Below are 26,107 nucleotides of genomic sequence, written 5' to 3' on the forward strand. Positions count from 1 at the left end.
TTGCTACAAGGATTAGGGAGCAAGCCAGCTTGTGAGAGCCGGAGCAGATTTTTTTAAAGGAATGTGAGTGGTAAAGGAGACAGGTAAATAAAATACTTCTTTAAAAATCTTGATTTCTGTAATCACAGCCCATTTCTCATTTGCTTTCCCTGAGGGACATTATTTAATCTGAGAAACGGGAGAAAAAAGAATTCTAAAAACCCAATCAGCACCCTCTGGAAATAATCAATAATGATAATGGCTTAACTCCCATTTCAGGGCACTGTCTAAAAGAGCAGGCAAGCTTTTCTGAAAGCCTGTAAGATTTTGAGTAAAATATACCGGACTCTTGCAGCTTGGGATGTCTTTGCAACTTGATTTCTATTCGCCTTATTTTAGAGCTCTAAAGTTTAAGACAGCTACACGTTATTTCCCCATTACCATCCCTGCAATGCTTTTATAACATGAAAAAAAATACATACTCTACCTCTTTGTTTCATTTTCTCTGTGTCCACATAAAATAGAACTTTGTACTCTCCTCCCAAGGACCCGGACTGCAGAAAGTGCGTCCCATACTTGTCGATCAGCCTTCGGTAGGCGCTGTAGTCGTATAGAGGGGGCAGGTAGGAGAGCTCCCTCCAGAAGGGCTCGGCCAGTTGCAAGAATTCCGCGTTGTTGTTGATGAACTGGGCCACCTCCACGGTGTTCTGTATCACCAGCAGCTGGTAGCTCTGTGGGAAGGCGAAAGAGTGACAGGAGCTTCGGGTCGACGCTGAAAGGCAGCGGAGATAGCTCCCCGTCCAACGTCTCCACCACCTGCCACCTGCATCAAGCGCCGCCTTCCACCCAGGCTCCGTGGATTTTAATTCTGACGCGCGACAAGGCCTCTTCGGGGCCCACTCACTCGGAGCGCTCTAAGGAATTTTTGGAATCCCAAGTAGGAATCATGTTTGAGGGCTGTCATTGTCATTTCTTTTATGTGTGACCTTTAAAACCCCGTGACCAAGGTGTTAGGCCCTCCTCAACGGCAAAACGAGAACCCACTTCGTTGACTGCGAAATCATTTCACAGGTAAGTATATAAAATAATGTGTCCTTGGGATCCACATCTTGGTGATGACTTTAAGGTAGGGTGACCGTATAAAGATGGCCCATACTGAAGTATTTATAAGTTAAGCCACTTTATAATGTGGTCTTTTAACTGTTTCTTAAGCATCTTTTGATGCTGTTCAAGACAAATCTGCCTTATACCGAATCCTCACTTATGTGGACAATGTTCATGATCAGTGTTTTTATAGCTCATATTCCCACTTCTTAGTCATAAAACAGATAAAATATTCTTTTATGCCTCCCTTGTGTGATTTATTAGGCAAGTTATTGACTTTAAGAATGAGATAAAATATGCAGATTATCAATAATGATCAGCCTGAATTTTTTTTTCAGCAGTAAGCGTGTAGCACTTAACACAATTCACATCCACTGTTCAGGTTGCCCGAGACAAGTTTTGAAATGTCAAAACAACAAAGTATCGCAAGCCTTTTAACTTCCTCATATGAAAATGTAAGTATCACAAAAGTAATACAGTATTTTAAATTTTTTCTAGCATTAGTATTTAGAGAGCTAAATGAAGTGGATTTTAAAAATTATAACACTTAAAATAGTAGCATCGGTAATCATGGGTGAGAAATTTAAGAAAGTTTTAACTAGAAGATTTGAAGGTAAGTTTTTTTTTAGATTTTCAAATAAGTACAAATACTTTAATGAAAAAAAAGTGAAAGTATAAATAAATATACCAAAGAGAATTAATAAGATGAGCTCATACCTTTTAAAGTAACATATTGTATTTTCTCTTTGAAGAAGATACTGTTGCCCTTTTTAAAAAATGAAAGCTGGTCCTTTTGGTAAACACACTTTTGTCAATGTTATAAATAATTAAGCCAGTAAAATATTGAAAAGTTAACTCATATTTCATACTAACCTTTTTCTTCTGATTTTCCTTGAAATTTGAATAATCACGTTTTGAAGAAGAAGATGATGATGAAATTCCGAAATAGGAGCATTTGTTTGTAGATGATGAAGTCACTGTTGATGTTTCTTTTACGTAAGACCAGCTACTGTTGTAAAATTCGTAATTAAAATCATTATTTATTTTCACCTATAAAGAAAATGAAAAATTTTGCTGTAACTAAATTAAGGCCTTGGACACAATCAAGAACCTTCTGTCATAGATCCTGTAATACGGATACTTTCTTCCTACAGTCTCCCAAAGACAAAGCTCTTCATTGACACAAAACAACTGTGCCTCCCATGAAGACCAGACCTTCCTGAGTATAAGGAATAGAATTCACTCTGTAACTACTCTTTGTTAACCAGGAAACATGCTATCAATAACAGCAGTCCCAAGTGATTCTCAAAATACATCTGTGAACAAACATCTTCCATTTTCCTTTAAAGTCGACATTTAGCTCAGAAGTGGGCAAACTGCCCAGCTAGCGTGGCTCAGTGGTTGTCAACCCATGAACCAGGAGGTCACGGTTCAGTTCCTGGTCAGGGCACATGCCAGGGTTTCGGGCTCGATCCTTAGTAGGGGGCGTGCAGGAGGCGGCGAATCAATGGTTCTCTCTCATCATTGATGTTTCTATCGCTCCCTCTCCTTTCCTCTCTGACATCAATAAAAATATATTTAAAAAGAAGTGAGCAAATTAACGAGGCTACACCAAAAAAAGAACGACAAAGCATTTGGTTCTTGATATTTTTTTACCTAATAGAGGGGAACAGAGATGCAAATAGGTTATACAATGCAATCGGATTACCTGGACTGTGTTTTGGAACGTTCTGTGCGATTCCGTGGTAGATTTAACCTTCCAATTCTGTTACAATCGATGCGAGTAAGCCTCTTAGCTGCTTAGTTGAGCATCTCCTCACTGCCATCTACTCCACACACAACTGCGAGAACCCTTAATTGATACCTTCTTCCTTCCAGCTCAGATCCTGGATTCCCTCAACCTGATCCTCCCTCTGAAATCACATATTCCAACATCCTACCCTCTGAGCTCTCTTACTCTTTCAACTCTCACTCTATTATTGACATATCTGTTGTTCAGCTTCGTAGAGACGAGCTCATCAGTTTCTTTTCCCTTCTTTCTCCCTATTAGCCCCTTCATTTTTTCACTTCCTTGCTGTTGCAGTTATGACCTCAACCATTCTCTCGCCAGAGAACTTAACTTTCTTGCCTAAATACGTCCTGCCATCATGGTTGCCTGGCCAACACCTAACCCTGGTTCAACATTTGCAACCAACTGCTCAGCACTACTGCAGAAAAATCACTCTATAGACTGGTGCCGCTCTAAGTCCATTCAGGATTTCCAACCTCAGTGGAACCCTCCGCGCGATCTGGTGGGCCCATAGTTCTCTCTCTCTCATTCTCTGCAGCACCTGTGTTTCAAAAGTTGTGCAGCTGCCTCAGTCATCCAATCTTACAACCGCTTCCTTAACTCTAAGAAGATGAACTTAACCTCTTCCTCCCACTGTCAGATGGAGTCCTCTTAAACTTCTGGCTCACAAATCTACAAAGTTATTGACATTTCTTTTTTCCCCCCTTTCCTCCATAAGTGTCCCTCCTTCTGTCTGAGGCTAATTTCTCTATTTCTTCACTGTATTCATTCCCTCCCTCCCCTTCAAAAGACTTATTCAACTAATTGATCGTTCCCCCTCCTACAGCTTCAACTTTTCTCCCTCTGCTGGTTCGTTCCTATCAACACGTACGCATATTCTAACCCCACCAAAGCAGGGAGCACTGCGAGGGCTCTGGAGTCACACTGCCTAAGCCCGGACCCCATGTTTTTAACATATGTGAGCTATCTTCATTATTATTATTTAAGTTATTCCTGCTGAACAAGCTAGATTTAGAGATCTTGGATATCTAAACTCAACCAACAGAAGCAGCAGAAGATCAGATAATTAAGCACTAGTCAAAACTGCCTTTAGAATACGTTTTTGTAGTTAATTTGATATGTGGATAGGAAGTACATTCAAGACCAAACACAGGAGGATCCAGGAAGGTATTAATTTTCTCCACCCCGATCTTGACTCCCATCTGCAACTCATCCCATACTGAGAGTAAACACAAGTCTGCCGACCATCTCCCAGGATAAACTACACAGACTGGCACCTTCCCAAAGGGACCATGGGGCGGGATCGTGCTGATGTTCCACAGGCTCCCTGTGGCGTGAAAAATAGGAGGAGACAGAGACTATGCTTCATCAAGGTAAGTGGCTGACCCCGGGTCTGCCCTGAATAAACTCTGCTGCTGATAACCAACACAGAGACTCAAAGGGAGGCCAACTGATTCTCTTACACGTTTATTTACTAATATTTATGTTCTGGCTAACCAGAAGTCACCTCCCACCCCATGGAGAGCTGAACACCTCATGGCCCTAGGTCACCCCCACAGCCACCACTGGGTTTAGCGCTGTCACGGCTGGCTCGCCGCCATCCTCCCGCCTCACTTCCCTCGGGCTGGGTCCTCAGAGCATCTGTTTTCTTCAGTCAGTAACAAGCTAGCATTTCCCTCCACTCTGACAGACACCTACAAATTCAGTGACTGAGAAGACACCTTAGGTGTCAACCCCAAACCCCACGCCGGGCTGAGGGAAACACGTCAGGGTTGTGCTGCTATTAAATGGTTCCCTTCCTCAGAAGCTGCCCCTCTCAGCATGTCTGCCCTCCAGCTGGGTCAGAAGCGCTCTTCCTCATTATTTTCTCTGCCCTGTAACCTTCTAAACTACACCCAAATACATACATATATATATATTTTTTCAATTCCCCCTCTTGTAATCATAAAATAATTCTCAACACATCCTCCTAGGAATAGAAAGAGAAAAAATTCTCTACAAAGGCCTAGCTTACACTCTCCCTCCCGGCCACCGCTGAAATCTGAACGCATATTACTCATCTCATAGATTTAGGACTGAAATGCTGTTAAATACAATACATGGGGAGAGTGAAATACAGTAGAAAAATAAAGGGTGGTGAAGTCCGAGAGACTGGGTCCAAGCTCCACTGCTTAACAATGCGGTGACTTGGAATAAGTCACCTAAGGCCCTCTCCCTGAGCCTCGCTCTCTGCATATTTAAAATGGTAAAATATTACTTGTCTTCTAAAGATTAAACCCACACGAGTTGAGAGAAACAGTGCGGGTGCCACAGGAGATATTCAAAAATTGATAGCTATGATTATTTCTCAGACCAGTTTCACTTTTCATTCTCATGATTCAGTAACTCTTACATATAATGTATTCTGTTGTAAGTTGGAGGGTGGTGAGTTTTGCTGTTTGTAATCAAAACTGCTTTCTGGAGGGGGTTAATTTTGGTAAACAAGGGCCCTTCCGTCTGAACACCCTAATAGTTTTGGTTTACAAATTTGGGAGTAATAGATAGGAAGCACTCAGTTGGAAATCTGGGGCATCCTGGGAAGAAGGGAGGGGAGCGCTGAGAGAGGAGATCTTGGAGGAGGCACGGCAAGGAAGAGGCGAAAGCAGGGGCCACTGCCAACCCACTCAGTGGGTGCTACCAGCTGACGTGTCTGACAAGCAGGGCCTGTGTCAAAGTAAGAGCAGTGTCCTTGGTTAAAGGGAGGGACAGAGAGCGGGACGGGCTAACACAGGATAAGACCAGAAACAACATTTTGTTGAGCATGTGGAAGGACAGACCGCTAAGACCAAGGCGGTCAACTGTTTCTGTTGAACGCGTTTGCTCCACTGCAATGGGAAAACCTCTCCTCCGCATTCCCCACGATCTTCAGGGACGTCCCCAAAGCCCTAACTGTTTTTGCGTCAGCAGATTTTGTGTTGAAATCAAGGAACGGGCCGAGTTCCGGTGCGTCTGGCAGAAAGGGCTCTGGAGGAGCAGAAGCCTGGAGCCAGAGGCCACGCTGGGGCCATAAGCAGAAGGTAACGGCGGGCAGTGCGGGCGACGTGGGCAGGACGGGACGGGGGCGCAGAGCGCTCTTCCACAAGGCTGGTGGGGGTGAGCCGCTGCCTCCACGTCGGAAGCTCTCCCTGGTCAAGAGTGTCACGGGCCAGCCAGCAACCCGCGTTGCAGGTGTGCCCCAGAGACATCCCCCCTCATCGGCGTGGAACTCAGGCAGGGATGCTCGAGGCATTTTCATAAGGAACAGTTGGGGACAGCAATGAAAATGCCATCTACAGCGGCAGGAGTGAAACTCAAAACCATCATTCTGGGTACAAAAACCGTCCATAGAAGAATATAGACTGTGTGCATTATTTACATAAATGGTCCAAAACAGTCAAAACTAAATTACAGATTTTAATTTATAGACAAAGACATGGGAAACACACATTACAGAAAAACAAGAAAATGATTTGTCCAAAGTGTGAGATAGTGGTCGCCTGGGGAGTTGAGGGGAGGGAGCACTGGTCAGAGAGGAGTAAGAGAGAGCCTTTAAGTCGCTGGTAATGTTCTATTTCTTAAGGTAGCTGATGGGCATATATGGGTATTTGTTTTATTAGTTTTTTCCCAGCTGCACATATATGTTACTCACACTCTTTTGTATGTATGAAATCTTTCACAATTTGAAAATAAAAGTGTTTTTCAGTACACTGTGGCGGCTCTGAGGAAATAGTCATACGAGCTATGGCCAGGGCCTTGACTTTTACAGACCATGAGGTCCTGGGCCCACATGGAGCAGAGGCAAATGAAAATGAGGCAGAAGGAGATTTCAGCTCAAATAACACAAGTTAAAGTACCCTTGCCCCGTACTCCAGAGTTCCATAATGGGTATTCTTCTTAAGTCCATAGAAAATATTTCTAAGAACTGACCACATATTAGGTACAAGTACATTCTCCAAAAATACCAAAAATATATATATATACATATCATGAAAATAATGAGGCCTGGCAACATCTCACAGGTTCAAAATAAGAAAAATCAATGTAATTAAGTACCTGAAATGAGTACGAGAGGACGTTTCCGCTCAGCCTGTAGTAGTCTCGTCCATCCCCACTGAACACCTTTCTGCACTGACCACCAAAGCTTTTCGTGTTGATGACTCTGCTCCGGGACTGGCCAGTGAGAATATTGTAACTGGTTTTATTTTTAAAAATTAAAAAAAAGGAAGGCGGTGAAAAATCAGAAATAGCACTTGCTGAAAAAGGCATCATTAGAGAACTCTAGAAATGCACTGTGTTTAAGTACGACTTGGAGAGAGCTCACACGGAGAGAACACCGCCCTACTGCACACAGTACATTCTCCAGCCTCCCTTGCTTGGTATGGGAGCTAGAACTAATATCTGGGAAAATCCAACATCTTTCAGCCGCAGCACATGTTTGGGAAACACACAGACCTTTTCTATCTATGGCAACAGCTGGCTTTGAACTGAATCTACAGAGAAAACCAATACAATTAAGATTACTCTTGAGGAGCAAGAGCTCTCTACAACAAATGTCAACTGACTGCCTCTTAGCGTGCTGAATGGTATCCTCTTTAGAGTAATTTTATCATTTCTCTGTGAGTGAATATTCAAATATCATAGAAAAAATCATATCATTCCATAATAGATTATTTTAAAACCTTGAACTCTTAACTTGGGTCTGACCCTTAAAAATTCTTCAGAATTCTTTCTGAAAAGGCAAACACGGGATTGTCCCAACTTTACTTGGAAATAAAAGTTCCCGGCTAATTTGAGCAATTGCTTTTAAGCCTGAATATTCCAATATACCGCTTTGCCTCTCCTTTCCCTGCTCTCGTGTTTGTCTTCAGTCTCTTCAGTAGCCCTACCTCACTGAATTCTCTCTCTCTCCCCCGCTCCCCCAACAATCTGAGCAGCTATTCGGGTTTTTCCAGGTCTGTGAGGCTTCCCTGGATGCAGGACTTTCAGTGCTTAAACCAGGACAGTCCTGGGACAGTCGGTCCCTCTGTATTTTACCGCATATACATTTACAAGTATACACACAGGAATTTAAAAATTGTTTCAGGATGTGGCGAAGAGCTCTGAGCCAAAGGCTTGGCCATTAGGTGATTTGCTATGACCCACCAATATGCACGGGAGGCTGACCAGCTCCTTACCCATTTCCAGTAAGTTCAATGTTGGGGGGAGGTTTATCGAGGTCGCAGGAGAGTCTGCTCTCTGTGTTCTCACATCTGTCTTCATCAGTGCCGTCTTCGTCACAGTCAGAATCCCCGTTGCAAACCAGAGACTTGCTGATGCACTGGCCTGACCACGGGAAAGGCCGTCCCATGAAAATAAAAGCGGGAAGAAAGGAAGCACCACATGGGATCAAAAAGCTTGCCCCCAGCCCCCAGCCCCCAGCCTCCAGCCCCCAGCCCCCAGTCCCCAGCCCCCAGGCCCCAGCCCCCAGCCCCCAGGCCCCAGGCCCCAGCCCCCAGCCCTGCACTGACACTCTGGTGTGAGTTTGACATCCATCCCCAGCATGTCCACGGAAGGACTGGTGATTATTTTGGTCCTCATTTTACAACACAACAAATTGATTCTGATTTTGACCAGACACAAAATTGAAAATAAAACCTGAATTCCAACTCCAGGCTTTCACCTGTGAGCATCAGGCAGTTTGTCTGGATTCTCCAAAATCGGACAATGCCAACCACTGGGAAAAGAAAGATTGATCTCCTGCCCCTCAACTTTCCGTTTTCTTTTCTGGAATCACTGACCCAGATGGCCAAGTCCTGCTTTTCTCGATGATTCAGATGTGTAAGCTTTGAGAGCACAGGAACCGAGCCAAAAGGTAACAACTCAACATTTCTTTAGCACCTACTCTGTGTGAGAGACTCTTCTGGGTGTGGGAATACAAATATAAATAAAAATGGTATTGTCAGGCTTTTAATATACTTTACAATGTAATAGGGAAGAGTATAGACGTAGATTACAATTTGACAACATCACTGTCACGGTAGACATAAGCCCAGGGTTCCAGGGATGCACTGGAGGGTACAAATGATCTAGCTCCTGCTCTCCTCCGCAGCACCACCTGCAGCCGCTCGGCGAGCTTCCCATGCCCTAGTCATCCTGGGTCACTTGCAGGAATAAAGCCAGGCTTCCTCTCATCTCCACTGACCTTGCACTCACAGTTCTCGCAGCCTAGACGGGTTTTCAAGGCTTGTCTTCAAGAATCAAATTACACATTACCTCCTCTCAGAAACCACCCCTATCCCGCAGGCTACGATGCATGTCCTTCCCCTTGTCCTCACAGTATGCTTTGCACACAGTCCTGACAGTATAGTTGCACCCACTATGCTCTCACTCAAGCTCATGCAGCAAACATTGGTTGAGAGTCAACTATGTACGAGGCACTCCAGGCTCAAAAATCAAATATGACACAGGATGGGGCAAAAGTAGGTCGACGGTTGTTCATATGTAAAGTACAGTAATTACTAAATAAAAAATAATACAAGAATAAACTCTGTGTTTCACGTACTCACAACTGTAAATTTACTTTTGCCCCACTCCGTATGTCTTCAAAGAGTTCATAGTCCGCCAAGAGACGTCCAGACCACCCAATACTCCAGATTTCAGATGGTACAGTGTACATAGGGAACACAGAGAAGTGATTTGTTAATCAGCTCTATCGGTTAAGGGGTTAGGGAAGGTTTCCCAAAGGAGGTCTCATTTGATTTGGGTTTTGAAAGTGAAATAGGAGTTTGACAGGTGTTGCTGAGGAACATTTCTAACACAAGGATTATTTATATTCTATTCTGTCCATAAAGCTTTAATTTTTTTAAATTTTATTTTTTAGAGAAGAGGCTGTGTTTTATTTATAAATCCACAGCGCCCATCACTATATCTGGAGCATTAACAAGAATAATAAATGTTTGCTAAAGGTTGCTGAGTTAATCTTATTGCACAAATGCAGCATAGATAATAAATCACATAATGGAAAAACTATGTTTCAATCACCCATGCATAGGGGTGATCTGCATTGCTCCTTAATGACCTATGAGAGTTGCTTTTCTTATAAACATACTAATAATTTTGGTAGTAACATTGTTCTTGCCCAATGTCAGTGTTCATACCAGATCTTCACCAAAAATGCAATGTCAAGAACTGTGTGAGTCCATCAATAGTCATATTTCTTTTCAAAGAAGCAAAGAGTCTGCCCGCTTTTATTACCATATGCCTCCCCTTGCATTTGAAGGAATAATAGTGGAGGGTGTATTATGCCAATAAAAATTATACCGAGATTGGGGGGACACTAATTTATAGGTCAATATAAATTCAGTAAAATCTAACAAATAGATACTGAGTACGCTAACCAAATAGCATTTGAGTTTGCTCTCTGCATGCCGCACCTGCGGAAAACCAGTACCTGAGAAACACCTGAACCGCTCTCCGCACCCCTCTTCCGCAGGGCACCCCTGGGCAGGCTCGCAGGCCTGCGTCTGGAAGGCCCCGCCTGTGCACGGCTGGCCGCCGTACTGCGCGTGAACGGCGATCAAGCGCCTGCGGGTCTGCGCGAGAAACAGCAAGTGCTCATCAACGGCCCCAGGTTCCTTTGTCTGAGACATAAGATCTGAGAAAAATTAACACCACTGAAGAAGCGATGTTTGGGAAATGGTTCTGGTGTCCCACAGAAGTAAAACCTCCAAAATCAATGAGCCCACAGACCTACTTGTCCTTGAGTCCAGTGACGCTTGGGTTATTACTACAGATAATATATCTATATTTACTATATATATTTTCTCTTAGAAGTGAGTGCTAAAAACAATATTAGTGAATCTTTAAGAAAGTAACCTGAAAGAGTTAGCTGGGTAAACAAGCGAGTAGATTGCAATACAGGATGGTCAATGTTTTTGCCAAAGCTCTGTACCAAGAGCTAATCAGAAAGGCAACAGTGAATTTGGCTGGAGAGAGGGTAATGGTATCGAGAAGGGGGCTGAGATGAAGTGAAGTTATGGAAAACTTTGGAAAAGTGGTGGCAACTGATTTGAACTGAATGTCAACCCCTTTCCAGGAAGGCGAGGCAACCCAGAGGGAAACGTGTCGATGTGCATGTGAAATTTTCAAAGCAGGGGCCTAAGAAGCCCGAAGGGGAGGCTGCGCCTGCAATGGAATTCTAGGGGACAATCAAAATCGTTGACCCCTGAAATGGGAACTGTGTCAAAAGCAAACCCCCGGGGAAAAGAGTAGGGGAAGGTCGAGGAAATCATCAAACCAAATGGGAAACAACTCATTGTCTTAAAATGCACTAATCGGAATAAAGACGTGGATCCCATGTTTAGATAAAAAGAGAGATGTACGAAATTCTTTCCATCCCCAAAGGGGCATCTTTTAAGCTTCTTCCTATACTCAGCTGCTCCCCATTAATAAAAATGAACAAAATCTGAGATTCCAGAGAATTTCCACCTTGAGCAAAGACCAGCAGGGAAGACTAGATGTTGAATCGATCCATCTTAAACCAGCTTAGAAGTGGGGCTGCCTCGGGACAAAGGGCCACAGGAATGTGATCTGAACCCTGAGCAGGTTTCCAGCATCCTGGGCCTGGCTCTGGCATTTCTCAGTGGGGAATGGAACTCAGTACAGCTTCTTGATAAGTTTTTAGTTTCTGCATTTAATTGATGAAGACACCTCTCACGTATGGCTTATTCATTTGTCATTCTCTGAAGTTCCCAAGCACAGATCTTGTCGTTTGTATAAGGAATGTTTTCCCTCCCTGTCATCAGGGCGACCTTGAAGGCCGCCTACTCTCAGCCGTCTCGTTCTCACCTGTCACATTCTCATCTTACGAGCCCTTTTTCATTTTCACTTGTCTCTTTCTGGATGAAAGTTTTGATTGTATAAGCTAAGGATGTATCCATTGTACGATGACCTTCACTCAACGAGAAAACATGCTAATATGAAAAATACCTTCTGTCTCCTATTTAGTGTTCTTTCTTAACCCGTTTTTAAACTATAAAAATGTTTTCTGTGGTTAGCGTGTGTTTGACGTATGCCTTATTGTTCATGTACTTCTGTGCCTGGAATCAGAGTTGTCATCTATTATATTTGCCAGAAGCCGAATTCTGCATTTGTTTAACTTATTTTGTAAATGCCACTCACAGAGGTACTAAGTAAATGCTGGATGAAAACAATGATTATGATGATGCTTCAACATTATCTTCTGCAGTATCTTTCCATTGTTGTACTACTTAAAAAATAAACTTTAAATACACATTTTTTTATCCAAACAGAACCACCTCTGAAATATTTTATAAATATGAAATTATGCTGTGCACCGAAACTATTATAATGTTACATATCAGTTAAAATATTTAACCATTCAAATGTTCAGAACCTTTAAAACAAACATTAGATTTTTCAAATTTATCCTAAGAAAATTATCAGAAAAGAGGATGTATGTCTATGTATAAAAAATGTTCACTAAAGTTTAATTTATAAAAAACAAAAATGTAAATAATCTAAATCTCAAACAATAGCAAAGTTGATTAAGAAGTTTGGTGTATTTATATAAGGGAACATAATACAGCTGTTAAAATTCATGCTGATAGTATGTTAGGTTAAAATAGTAGAATACAAAACTATGATCAAATAAGCCTAATTTTAAAAATCATAAACACATAGCAAGAAAATAAAAAGAAAGAAATAAATACCAAAATGCTGGTGTATTGGTTTCTTTTCAATGGTAGTATTATAATTAGTGTTATCTTTATGTATATTTTCTGTTTTTTCTCCAATGAGTAATTTATAACAAGAAAAAAAGCAGGAATTTTTAGAAGTTCTCTATAATCTCCAGAGCAAGTCTGGTCTTTTATTTGCATTACTTAAGAATGAAACTTTAAACTATTGCAAAAAAATGTTTGACTTTTCATGGCCATTCACTATTTGTCAGGTAAAACAAAGCAATAATTTTACTACTTGTTAGTGTTTATTTCAAATAAGAAGAAAAGCTGGCTCCAATAGGCATGAACCAGATTTTGAGTTAACTTCATATCATGCTATTCTTATTTCTCTAACAGCTCAAGAGTTAGTGAAATGCTTTTCATTGTCATCCTATGTATAGTGCTAGGCTCAAATGTAAGATTTATTTAGAAAAGTCCTGCAAGAAAAAATTAGAATGCAGAAATTACTTTATTACAATATTATTATACAAGTTAGGCTTCCTTTTCTTTAAAATTACTAATTCTATTTTCAAGAAACAAAGGATAGCATTCAAAAGTTAATGCCTTTTTGTCCACACATGAGCTATTTCAGCAGATAAGTAGTAAGTACAGAGTTTCTGCATGGCCCTACCTGAGACTTGGTACAACCATTACACTCTGACCAAGGGCCGAAGGAACCCCACTGGCAATCGACTGGAGAGGAGGCGCTGTCCAGTGGTTCATCGCAAAGCAGGTAGAAAGATAAGAGAGAGGGGACACATCAAGAACAGTCAAAAACAGTCAAATACAGTCAAAAATTGCTTCACCGTTTTTTTCTAAGAGAAACCAGAAATATCCCAAAATATATTTTTAAAATATGTCAAAGGTACCCACTTCTTTAGAGATTAACATTGATTAAACATCTATAATGTAGCAGGCGCTATTTAGACACTAGCGCTGAAGATATATTAAAAGATAGGTCAGCCCAGCGGCGTGGCTCAGTGGTTGAGAGTCAACCTATGAACCAGGAGGTCAAGGTTCGATTCCCGGTCAGGGCACATGCCCGGGCTGCGGGCTCCGTCCCCAGCAGGGGGCGTGCAGGGGGCGGCCGATCAATGACTCTCTCACCATTGATGTCTCTCTCTCTCTCCCTCTCCCGTCCTCTCTCTGAAATGAATAAAAAACCATAAATTAAATAAAGATAGGTCACTAACCATTGATAGAGGGGCGAACAAAGATACAGATGCATCGAGAAATGACCCTAATACAATAATACAACCATAATCCGTAATACAACATATCTGATCTAAAAGATTTCATGGCAGAAATGAGCACAGTGTGACGCTGTGGAGGCACAGTTAGGGGAGTGTTCCCAGTTGGGAGGGATAAGTGAGAACATATAGGAGGAAGGTATTACGGCCTTTGAAAGGGTTCTGAATGATGAGTGGAAATGTTATTCAGAAACTCTCGAACAGGGCGACCAGGGGTTCTAAAAAGATCCTGTGAGAAGTGGGGATACTGGAAACTGGCAACGGCTGGATGGACAGGAAGTTATTTTTAAACGCTCCCCAGGTCATTTAGGTCACTTCTTATGCACACACCCATAGAGGGGAAATTCCAGCACAAACAATTCCACTCAAATAAAATACATGCGGAAAGTGGAGAGTTGAGCCTTGGCTGGTAGCTCAGTCGGTTAGAGCATCGTCGTCCCGGTGAGCCAAGGTTGTGGGTTCGATCCCAGGTCAGGGCACATACAAGAATCAACCGATGAATGCATAAATAAGTGGAGCAACAGATCCATGTCTCTCTCCCCACCTTCCTCTCTCTCTAAAATCAATTAAAAAACCCAAACCAATAAATAAAAATATTATTTGATTGATTAATTAATCAAAATAAAATGGAGAGTTGGCACTCATGCAACGCTTAACTCTCGGCTGTGTCCGGGCCTCTTGGCTTACACCTAAGAAACTTTGAGGCCTAGCCTAGCCTCAAAGCACATTTACAAAGGCTGAAGGAATGAAGCCTCCTGATCTCTGGATTTCCAGCATGTTTTTCGCCTTGGAAACATCGTTAAGTTAAGGTGCCCTCTGCTTATGCTCAGGCTGGCGCTGACCTTGGAAGTAAGGAGGTGCGTGTGTCTGGGGGCCTTTATGGGGCCACCGGCGCTAACCCGTAGTCTTGACAGGGCGTCAGTGATCGCAGGGCCTTGGAATTACTGACCCTTAAACAATCTGAACTTGCTGTCTTTCTGTTTTGGGTCCCGGGGACAGGCTGCCGTCTTCCCCAAACCCCGAGGCGTGGGGAGGGGAGGGGGCCTGGCCTCGCCGCCTCTTTGCCCCCCAGCTCCCTGGCCAGGCCTCGGCGAGGAGCCCTGAGCACGTGTGCATGGAAACCAGCTGTGTCCCGACCTGAGCCACCAGCGGGCTCGCGGTGCTGGCCCGGTCCTCTTGGCGTCCCGGTCACTAGCTCTGAGCCTGACACTTACTGATAGTTCGACAGAGTGAACTGACCTGGTCCTGTCCCGCCAAACTGTCCGAGAAGCAAAACAAGGCCACGGGTAAATGCTGCTGCTGTTTTCCAGGCCTCAAGAGCCAAAAAAACAGTTTTCTTAAAAAACTCTCGACCTTTTAAATCCAAAGAATGTTCTGCAATGACTACAGTTAAAGATCAAAGTCTGCTCTGATCTGCATGGGGCAGCTGCAATCCTCCAAAAGGCAGGTAAACCAGGCAGCTGGGACAAGCAGAAAACCTTGAGGTGTATTGATTTCATCTCCAGGTTTCTTCCTTACAGCCAACAAAATGAAATAAGAATTAAACAAGCTTTTGCTATCACTGTTTTCCTCAAAATGTGGAAAGATACAGCGTTGAAGAGATAAATACGCTCAGGCTGCAATGTAGAAATCACGGCGCACGAATGTCCTAAAACCCAAAAATAATGTTTAACGATTTCCACCCACAATCCAAACAATTCTCACCTTGAAAAAGCCGGGAACTGTCCTATAAATCCCACCAAGATGAAGAAACCTATTGCCTGGGGGGGAAATAAAAGCATTATTTTAGTTTGCATTTCTTTAATGAGCTGAAAGCGAATTCATCTGCACAAGTCAGGATTTGTGACCGAGGGATGCAAAGAGTGGGAGGGCCGTGCAGAAGCCTTGATGACGCTACTAGTCTTTTAAGTTTCCACGTTAAGTAAGAGTTTACTCTGACTCTCTTAAGCCCACCTCCTACTCTTCATTTCTGTAAAACAGCTAGGGCCGGGCGATGTCAAGGACGAATTAAAAATGATCACTAGAGTTAAACTGTCGCAAGCATTTCTTTAGGGTCCCTCGTGTTTTAGTTCCGTTCTCCGCGGTCCTGCTCTCTGACTTCAGCACCCGTGAGGGCACCCGGAGAGGAAACATCTGGGAGAAAGCGCAGGGAGAGTATGGAGGAGGTAAAGGGGAAATGAGCCTCATAAAGGACCAGGAGGCTGAGACACACCCCTCCTGCTAACAGGCCAATATCCTTTCTCCCTTCTCTCAGTGCAGCTGTGGGGTGGCTTCCCAACACTTTTTCCAGACCCTCCCGCTCACCCTCCGAGCTCACCTGCCCTCACGTTAGGTGTCTTCCTCCAGTTAAACGATCCTTGCGGCCTGTCCCTGTCCTTTATGCTTGAACAAACCCTCTGCCTCTTCTTCTGATCAGCCCAAACGAGGCGCCGTGGGCACCGTGGAAGTGAGTAAATAACAGTGGGGGAGGTAGGACACCTCCCGAGTTTTCAACAGACGTGTGGAGCATATAATGCAAAGCAACACCTTTTAAAGGTTTTATTTTTTAATTGTAAACTACATGTTTGCTTCTTTCCTTGCTCATATGCCTCTGTGCCCCCCTTTTTTCCTGCCCCCCCCCCCCGGGAAAGCCTGTCTCAGAGCTTCAGGGGTCACGCCCAGGCATTAACAAATTTTCAGAAAATAAAAATTCTGGACCAATTTAATAGTCAAACTTCAACTTATCATCCGATTTTAAATATCTCTCCTACTCCCAGTTCCTGGATGCTTATAACAAGGGAGGGGTGCTCTTGGGCGTCTCTGCCCCACCCCTCGCCCAAGGTGCCTCTGTCGTCTTCAGAGTCAGAGCAGCGGGAGTGAAAGGGGAAAGAGCCGAAAAGGGTCTTTTTCTAATTATTATTAAATTGGTCACGTTGCCATTGCTTGACTCATTCAGCGGGAGTCTGGTGATGGTGTTCACCGCCCCCAAACATTTTTAAATTTTAAAACTGCAAGACGGGGTCATAAAGATTAGACTGTATCATAATTCTAACTTTGTAGGGTTATTTGGTGTTCTAGTAATTGTGATTTGGGTTTAATCTGTAATCATTTAATTTTGGGCACGAGTTATTCAGACCCATGTCTCACCCCTCCTCCAAACCCATTGGAAACAGCACATATATCACCCAACATCACAGATGGACAGCAGAGTGACCACAAAGGCCGTGGAGCAGCGGACAAGACTGGAAATCATCGTTTCAGCATTATAATGCAAAACTTTTAACATTTAAATAGCAAAATTTTCAATAATAAAACTGTGGCAGCAATTTCAAGTTACTTTTGCATTCCAGAAATACAATCTACGACAGTGATTTCTGTCTTTGGTCTTGTCTTTGGTTGAATAGTAATTTTTTTTTTTAAATCGTCTGGCCATTTTGCATTGGACCAGCATGTGTATTTGCTAAACCTTTAGTTTCATCCCAACTACCTGTGCCTCCTCCCGTCATAATGCTGACCCTCTGAAGTCCCAAGTCTCTGAATTTTCTTTTTCATAAAGCTCCTAGATAAGTCAGATCACGGGGGCTCACGGCTCGACTCCCAATAAAACACACAGAAATACGCTGCAGGGAACTTTTCCCTAAGAAATATCAAAGGTACCATTGCCTCTCTCAGTGGCTTCCTCAGACTTTCATGAACATTGTCTCCAATTCCTGGTTCCCAGACCTCTGGACCAATCCTTTAACTGCAGGACAAGCAAAAGGGATTCACTTTGGCTGAACTGTTCAATATATTTAAGTGAAGATATAAAAAGTCACCATTGTCCTCCTTGTTTCCCATGTCCTCTCCTTCCCGGAGCTCTTTCCACTAAGGTCACCCTCACTGGAGACAGCTCTGTTTGCAAAAGTAACAGAATAATTGTCTTACCTCCATGCTGGAGAGAAGCCGGGCAGGGAGCGGAGGGCGGTCCTGCTGGGCGCTGGGCCGATCCCCAGCAGAGGAGCCCGGCGGGCAGTCTGCGCCCCTGGCTGCCCTGGGCTCGCTTGGTTCCCTTATATGGAGCCGGGGCTCCTGAGCTTGGCTGCCGCCCCAGCCGGATTCCTCGGAGGGAGCCCCCGGGACAGGAGGAGCCCGCCCCCCGTTTGCTCTGTGTCTTCAGGCCAGATGCAGCTTATCAAGCCACCCAGGCCTTGGCTGGGGCCAGCTGGGACTGCTTGGAAGTGCGGCTCTGCGGAAACATCTGCAAATCAAGAAGGGCAGAAAATGGTCTCGGTTCAACGTCTAAGTGATTTTCAACCACAGGAGACTGTGTGAGACAAGGAATGAGCCTTCATCCCGTCTCAGTCTCCTAAGCCAGCGAGTTTCGACCTTTCTCATCTCATGGCACGTAAACTAATTACCAAAATTCTGTGGCACACCAAAAACTGTGCTTTTTACCAATCTGACAAAAAACAACAACAGGTATAATGTTGATTCATTCACACCAACGGCTATTATTGTGTTGGTGGTTGTCATTTTTTTTAAATTTAACAATCTAAGAGAAAAGAGGTCAGTGCCCCTAACTAAATAGTCAGGTATTGCATGTTTTAAAAATCCTTGCAGCCCGGCTGGGCGTGGCTCAGCGGTTGAGCGTCGACCTAGGGTCCAGGCGATTGGGGTTTGATTCCCGGTCAGGGCACTTGCCCAGGTTGTGGGCTCGATCAATGACTCTCTCATCATTGATGTTTCTGTCTCTCTCTCTCTTCCTCTCCTTTCCTCTCTCTGAAATCAATAAAGATATATTTTAAAAAATAAAAATCCTTGCAGCAGATCGGTTGAAAATCGCTGGACTAAACTAAGTGAATGTTTTCATGATTTCTTAAAAGGGTATTATAGACCAGATTTAGAGATTAAACACCTGGTGGGAGAAAAGATCTAAAGGCAGTTCTGTCACTCAGAACGTAAGTGGAACATTCTGGAGAGGAACCCCCCAATAAAATATATATATATATAGCCTAAAACAACATGATACCCATCCCTCATGCTTGACTTTCATAGAATGATCAAGAAGAACATCATTTTTTGCAAACATATTTAAAGGCATCACTGCTTTCCCCAAGAACTTCCCTTAATCCTTTGATAGCCAGATCGCTGTGCTGGGAAATTCTGATCATGGCATCACCCAGGTCCATCTCCTCTCCTCCAGCTGTTGCCTTGTCCTCTTCTGCCAGATCCTCACATTCCACGGCTTTGCATTGATTCTAGCAGTTCTCCAAGATCACTTCCATAGACTTCATAAAATGCTGCGTTCTGGGTAAGATTTTCAAGTTTTCTATGAAGCTGAGCTACATATCCTGACACTTGCTGTTAGGGCATTGTGAGTAGGAGAGACATGAGTGTTAAGTGGAAGGAAACATCCAATGTATACCTGGAAATGTAGACATCTTTGGGAAGAAACATCTCAGAGTGGGTTAGAGGTAAAGCCATAGGCCTGAGGAAATATAACCGAAGTCATGGAGGCTGGTCACAGTGAGGTATAAACCCACAAGAAATGCCCCTATTCAGGGAGCAAGAAGGCAGGGGAAAGCCCAAAAGGAGAGAGGGAGAGTTAGTGAGGAGACAGAAAATGAAAGCAATGCACGTCCAGCCAGCTGAGGAGAACCTCAAGGCGAGGTCAGTCAGCAGTGAGGAGCTCCAGATGGAGGTCAGGGGGACGGAGAACTGAGGGAGGCCACCCACCTGGCAATTAAAACACTGGGGCTGGACTGAGGGCAGGGTTTCCCAACATATTCTCTACTCCGCTGCTGCAAGGCCTTGCAAAATAATTAATTTTGCGGTTAAGTAAGTGTAAGAGGTTGTATATATTATAGAGCAGAGTTTCTCAGCAGCTGGATTACTGACCTTTGGGACCTTTGCTGCTGGAGGGAGTGGAGAGGGAGCTGTCCTGTGCATCGGAGGACATCCAGCAGGTCTCTGGTATCTACCCACCAGATGACAACAACGCCCTCCCCAGCCATGACAATCAAAAACGTGTCCAGCACTGGCCAGTGCGGCCCAGTTGGTTGGACGCCATCCTGTGCACCCCAAGGTTGCCGGTTCGATTCCCGGTCAGGGCACAGGCCCCGTTGCGGGCTCGGTCCCCAGTCGGGGGCTCGCGGGGGCAGCAAACCCGCACACACCCCTTCCACTGAGAGGCACCGGAATAACGTCTACTCCCAGCAAACGTCCAGCCTTGGATTCACAAAGCACAGTGGCCATTCATGACAAATTAAATGTTCCGAAAGTTCTACCCAACTAATACTTCTTCTAAACTTTATTCAGACCAGAGTTTCCCAAATTCATGTGACCACAGAACTTGCGTTTCTAACAAGCCCCCAAACGGGAATGTGGCATGCTTTGGCAAATGGTGCCTGAGCCAGAACTGAATAGGTAGAGGGGAAAGCGGATTTCTGCCCGACTGGGGAAGGGTCCACAAGAGCCCAGCCCTTCCCCACGTCTCCTGCTATGACCCCCCCCTTTCCCCCATCAGTCCTCACTTCCCTTGCTAGCACCTCAAAAGCTGTTAACATCCCCAGACCTGAATAAAATTAGGCCCCTGATGATATCAGGAAGCTGTTTGGGTCCACCTAGGGGAGATATTTGAGAACATTTTAACAAGCCTATTTCATCTACTGGCCATTTGGCTTTGCTCTGCGCTGTTCTAACAGATTCCTCTGGCTCTGGAGGCACAGAAGTGCACTCCCTGGGGAACGATAAAGCCTCATTTTTTTCTCTTCTGCTGAGACTGGTAAGGTCAGAATTGAAACTGCCAGGGGCTGGAGCAAAGAAGCAACAGCACCCCTTAGTGGCACCTGTGCTCCAGGCCCTCGGGTAAAGGAACAGCATTAGGCTGTGGCGTTAAACCACTTGGAAACCCTGAGAAACACTGAATCTTCTTAGGTTCCCAGTCAAGGGCTTGTTAAGCTAATAAATACTCCAGGTGGCATCTCTTTTTCCATTAAAGTGTCACTGTGTGAACAGTGAAAAATGACTATGAGGCAATGCTTTATCCAAAGGAAGCTTTCAGCAAAATGATGATTGTTAAATGTCTGATCATTACGCTAATAAGATTCTGCCTATCTCTGCTGGCATTCAATACTGTAATTTGTTCATTAGTTTAAAGTGCTAGCATCCAGTTCTTCATATGAATGCTGTTTATGGTTTAATTAGAGTAAGAAATATTTACGGGGCTTCACACTTCCCTTTTAGATAGATGGCGGTGCCCCTTACAGCACTGCTCAGGCCTTTGCCCCGTGGTTCTGATGGCCGCAGAAGGCAACGATCCAGTTACCATCGGGAGGCGATAAGACGTTTGTTATGGTTTTCAACAGTGGCAGGCACTTGCTAAGTTTAGGAGAAGGCCAGGTTTGCTTGGGTTTGTGCTTTCATCGGGGTTTTTCAGTTATCTGCAATGCACAGAGTAGCAGCAGCCTGCAAGCCCAAGATACAGTTCATCTGGTTTACACTTAAATTAATTCAAACAGCTTGAGAAGGAAGATACAAAATGCAGAGCTTTCCATGGTTCCCTAACTGCATTACGTGAAGTCCTACAGAGGAAGGGTGACTATCAAAAGACAAGGTCATTTATTTATTCTACACTTTATTTTTTTATATGTTGAAGCCCTATCCTAAATTACTATGGCATTTGGAGATGGGGGTCTTCTTTTTTAAGATTTTTTATTGATTTTTAGAAAGAGAGGAAGGGGGAGAGAGAGAGAAACATCCATGGGAACATCGATCAGCTGCTTCCTGCACGCTCCCCACCGGGGCCGCGGCCCAGGCATGTGCCCTGACTGGGAATCAACCAGTCACCTTTCGGTGCCGGGGACAAAGCCCAACCAACTGAGCCACACCGGCCAGGACTATTTATTCCGTACTTTAAACTTGTGGTGCCTACAAAGAAAGTTCAGTTTGTCTGGGTTTTTGTTGTTGGTTTTTGTTTTTGTTTCTTCAGATCAAGAGTTCAGCATAGTATGGCCCTAAAATAAAAATTAATCACTCTCAGATAATGTCAGATAATGTGGGCGGTAGAAGGAAGTAAAATCCTGAATTGTATAAATTTCACGTTTGTGAAAAAATCTTGGAAACAAGTGAAGAACAGTCACAAACACAACTGGGAACTTCTTAAAAGAAAGAACCTTTCTGAAATCAATAAAGGGTACTTATTTATGTTTCACTGGTATAAAAATGTGCTCTAAGGGCAGAGAGTCTGGTTCAAGTCTTAGGCAAGTTGCTTAGCCACCTCGATCCTCTTGCTTCCTTACCCAAAAAGTGGAAATAATATTATCTAACTCATAGAGCTGTTACATTAAACGAATCCAAGTAAAGCAGTTAGCACTGTGCCTCGAATATAGTAAGTTTAGTTCAATAAATGTGAGCTACTGTGCAAAGATTAGAAACAACCCAAATATTCATCAGTTATGGATTGGTTAAGTCAACTATAGTATACACATTAAGTGGAATATTATGCAGTTATAAAACATTGAAAAAGTTCTCTATGCATTGAGGAAAAAGAAAGATGCAGAACAGTAAGTTACTTTGGGATTAAAAGGGGGAAGGATAAGAAAAATATATATTCACATTTGTTTATATTTGCATGAAGAAACTCTCGAAGGATACCCAAGACACTAATAAAAATTATAACCTGACTGGGGATACATGCGAGAAGGGGGCTGGGTGAAAAGATGGAATCAGGATAGACAGAAAGAGATGGGACTAAGACTTTTTACTTTATGGTGGTTTACATTTTTAATACATTAATGAACGTATTACCTATTCACAGCTCACCTGTTAAATTATTTAATTTTTGTTAGCTGCTATTACTTTATTATTCAGAGCGCAATAGCACAAGACCAGACACCTTCTCTGTCCTTCGCGCGTGTGCTCATGCGTCCGGGTGAAGGAACTGGGTTATACTGTGAGGATGTGTGATCGGAGCTCTCACTGGAAGGCCTCACGGATGCCAGGGCCAAGGGCGGGGGTGCCTGGGTGCAAGATAGACCCAGTGACTCAGAGGCCCTCCCCTTAGTGACTGCTGACACAGCCCCTAGCTTTTTATGTGCCCATGTTCCCACGTGTACGCTTTCCTAGTGAGTAGATGACTACAGTGCCCTGGTCACACGTATTTAAATGCACATGAAGATGCGGGAAGTTACCCAGGCTCATGAAGAGATTAGTTTCCCTCACCTCCTGCCCCTCCAGCTTCTATTAGTGGGGGCTGCTTCCTGGGAGAAGACGTGGCTCCCCGGAAAGAGCCTCAGACAGGTCTCGTCTGGAATCCGGGCTTTACCACTCACGTCGGTGTTACTCTTAAAGGGTCGGAAGAGGGTAAGGGGGGGGCATGGTAAGGGAAGGAGACTTGACTTTGGGTGGTGACTACACCATACGATATACAGGTGACGTGTTATAGAATTGCATACCTGAAACCTATTTGATTGTATTCACCAATGCCATCCCCCAAAAGTCAATAAAAATCAAAATTTTAAAAATAATTTTACAAGCCCGTTTACTCTCTATGACTCAAGCGTGCCATCTAGTGATCATGCAGGTGCTGGAAGAACACAGAGGCATCGCGTCCAGTTAGAAGGAGGGTCTGTCTCATGCAACTCAGCTGCACGATTGCTCCCATGAACAGAGGTCACCTCCTGTGTTTGAACAGTTCTGAAAGTCTGCTTCTCGTTCTGAGGTTTCCCCATTTGAGTCTTTTCTTTTTTAAAAAATTTTATTTTTGTTTAAAATATTAGATGTCCCTTTTTCTCCCCAATGACCCGTTCCACCCCGTCCCTTCCCCCTCCCCAGTCCCTCTCCCCACCATTGTCCGTGTCCTTGGGTTGTGCCTATGTGCATATAAATTCTTTGGTTACTCTCTCCCCCTCCACCCACCCGCCCTCTTCCTTCCCTCTGACATTCGTCAGTCTCATCTATGCTTCCATGTCATTAAATCTATTCTGTTCATCAGTTTATAAAGTTCTTTAGATTCCACGTATAAGTGAGATCATGTGATGTTTGTCTTTCGCTGCCTGGCTTATTTCACTCAGCATAATATTCTCCAGGTCCAAGAGGAAGACAAACAACCCAATTAAGAAATGGGCAAAGGACTTGAATAGGCACTTCTCCAAAGAGGACATACGGATGGCCAAGAGACACGAGAAAATGCTCAACGTGGCTAATCATCAGAGAGATGCAAATTAAAACCACAATGAGGCATCACTTCACACCTGTCAGAATGGCTCCATCAACAAGTCAACAAACAACATGTGCTGGCGAGGGTGTGGGGAAAGGGGAACCTGGTGCACTGCTGGTGGGAATGCAGACTGGGGCAGCCACTATGGAAAACAGTAGGGAGGTTCTTCAAAAAATTAGAAATGGAGCTGCCATTTGACCCAGTGGTTCCACTCCTAGGAATGTATCCTAAGAATCCTGAAACATTCATCAGAAAGGATATGTGCACCCCGACATTCGTAGCAGCGCAGTTTACAATAGCAAAGATCTGGAAACAGCCCAAGTGCCCCTCAGTAGATGAGTGGATAAAAAAGCTGTGGCACATTCACACCAAGGATACTATGCAGCTGTAAAGAAGAAGGATCTAGTACCCTTTGGGACAGTGTGGATGGACCCATTTGAGTCTTGATGAGAGAAGCCGCCGATCTCTGTCAACTCTACGTGAAGTGTTAAGTGCTCTGCCAAGTTCTTCCCGACGTTTTCACAAGTGAGGTGCCCTCTTCATTTCACCCTGACTTGAGGCCACGTTTTGAAATATTTTTTTGGCAATAAAAGCACTTATCAACATAATTGGCTTCACTTTTTGTCAATCAAAGTTATAATAATGCAACTGTTAATTGGATGTTCTCATTGCTGTGAGCTGTGCTGGTTGATGTAATTTCAATGTAGAGAAAAGGGTCTTGGTGCTTCGATAAGCCTGCACATTCTCATTTTAGATCATGTAAATATACATTAGTAAAGTAACCCTAGGTCCCCCAATGACTGTCTGCACAGGCCCATAATAATCTAATGCCACATAGTTGGTAATTAATTATTAATCAGGTTCATTCTGGACCAAGTGTTTGCAAGTTGATTTTATTGTTCTCAGGGAGTCTAGCACCAAAGCTGTGTATCGTTAGAAGGATACCTTTGGATAAACTATTTTGCTAAAATTTTTCTTTGGCTCACATTCGCATGTGCATATTTTTGAAAAACTCATTTATCGATCATTGTGGGGGGATAGAGGGCTATATGGGCTCAAGATGTTGCAGAGTGAATGTTATGTATCTCGAATTTCATCAAACCTATAAAAAAGGTTTCTTATTTTTTAAGTATAAAAACAAAATTTATGTTCTCTCATTTGGGGGAACCCCTCCGTGTTCGTCAGGTGCCAGCGTGGTCGCTAGATGGCACCCTTGAGTCATGGAAAGTAAACAGGCCTCGTCATTCAGCCGGAAAGGCTTAGTAGGAAGGATGCTGGGCTTAGCTGCAGTTCATCTTGCGTCACTGCCCCCAATGACATCCTGTCTCACTGGTGGTGGTGTGAATCTTTCTTCACCGTTTTCTACTTAATATTAATAACTGGGATGCTAGGGTTAGGTAGGGGCCACAATGGGGAAAGTTGATGAGTGTAACTTAGAGTAAAAGAATCCAAGAATCCTTACACCGAAGAGTTGTGCAAAACTGTCTCATGGTCACTTTTCCCCTCAGGCCTCCAGCATCTACTGCCCCACACTCATTCTTAACCAACGAGTCCCCTATTTCACTGGTAAAACGGCACCCATTGTGAGAGGACTTGCACACTCTCATGGTGCATCTGCCCCCTCTCAGCTCCTGTGCCCCAACACCCAGGGGACCTCTGCGCACTCCTGAGGCCAACTCCCCCATCTGTTGACTGGCTGCTGCCCAGTCCATTCGCAGTTGTCATCTGAGGAGCCAGCCTTCATCACCCTGAAAAACTCTGCTTAGAAACAGCCCTGCAGCTGGTCACATCGCATTCTCCACTCCCTTCCCAATCGGGCTTTGCATGACAAACCAATTACATGCCCCTACTCCAGCAGCGATATTGAAATGTTTCCCCAGGCCTGGCTGGCGTGGCTCAGCGGTTGAGCGCCGACCCATGAACCAGGAGATCGAGGATCGATTCCCGGTCGGGGCACACGCCCGGGTTGTGGGCTCGATCCCCAGCAAGGGGCGTGCAGGAGGCAGCCGATCAATGACTCTCAGCATTGATGTTTCTCTCTCTCTCTCCCTCTCCCTTCCTCTCTCTGAAA

The 26,107-nt window shown here is 44.1% G+C and overlaps 1 protein-coding gene across 1 annotated transcript in view; it reads right to left on the reverse strand.

Annotated features, from left to right (window-relative positions):
• C7 (complement C7) overlaps positions 1 to 17,768 on the reverse strand; it is a 40,913-nt gene extending 23,145 nt beyond the window's left edge. The window contains exons 1-8 of the mRNA XM_016223784.2: positions 17,763 to 17,768; positions 15,564 to 15,619; positions 13,241 to 13,316; positions 10,320 to 10,461; positions 8,065 to 8,212; positions 6,944 to 7,082; positions 1,957 to 2,133; positions 467 to 710 (exon numbers count right to left, since the gene is read on the reverse strand). Of these exons, the coding sequence (XP_016079270.2) occupies positions 467 to 710; positions 1,957 to 2,133; positions 6,944 to 7,082; positions 8,065 to 8,212; positions 10,320 to 10,461; positions 13,241 to 13,316; positions 15,564 to 15,619; positions 17,763 to 17,768 (988 nt within the window). The remainder of the gene's footprint in view (positions 1 to 466; positions 711 to 1,956; positions 2,134 to 6,943; positions 7,083 to 8,064; positions 8,213 to 10,319; positions 10,462 to 13,240; positions 13,317 to 15,563; positions 15,620 to 17,762) is intronic.
• Between the last annotated feature and the right edge of the window lie 8,339 nt (positions 17,769 to 26,107).

This window comes from Miniopterus natalensis, chromosome 3 (assembly GCF_054644295.1).
Source record: "Miniopterus natalensis isolate mMinNat1 chromosome 3, mMinNat1.hap1, whole genome shotgun sequence".
Taxonomy (NCBI): Eukaryota; Metazoa; Chordata; class Mammalia; order Chiroptera; family Miniopteridae; genus Miniopterus; species Miniopterus natalensis.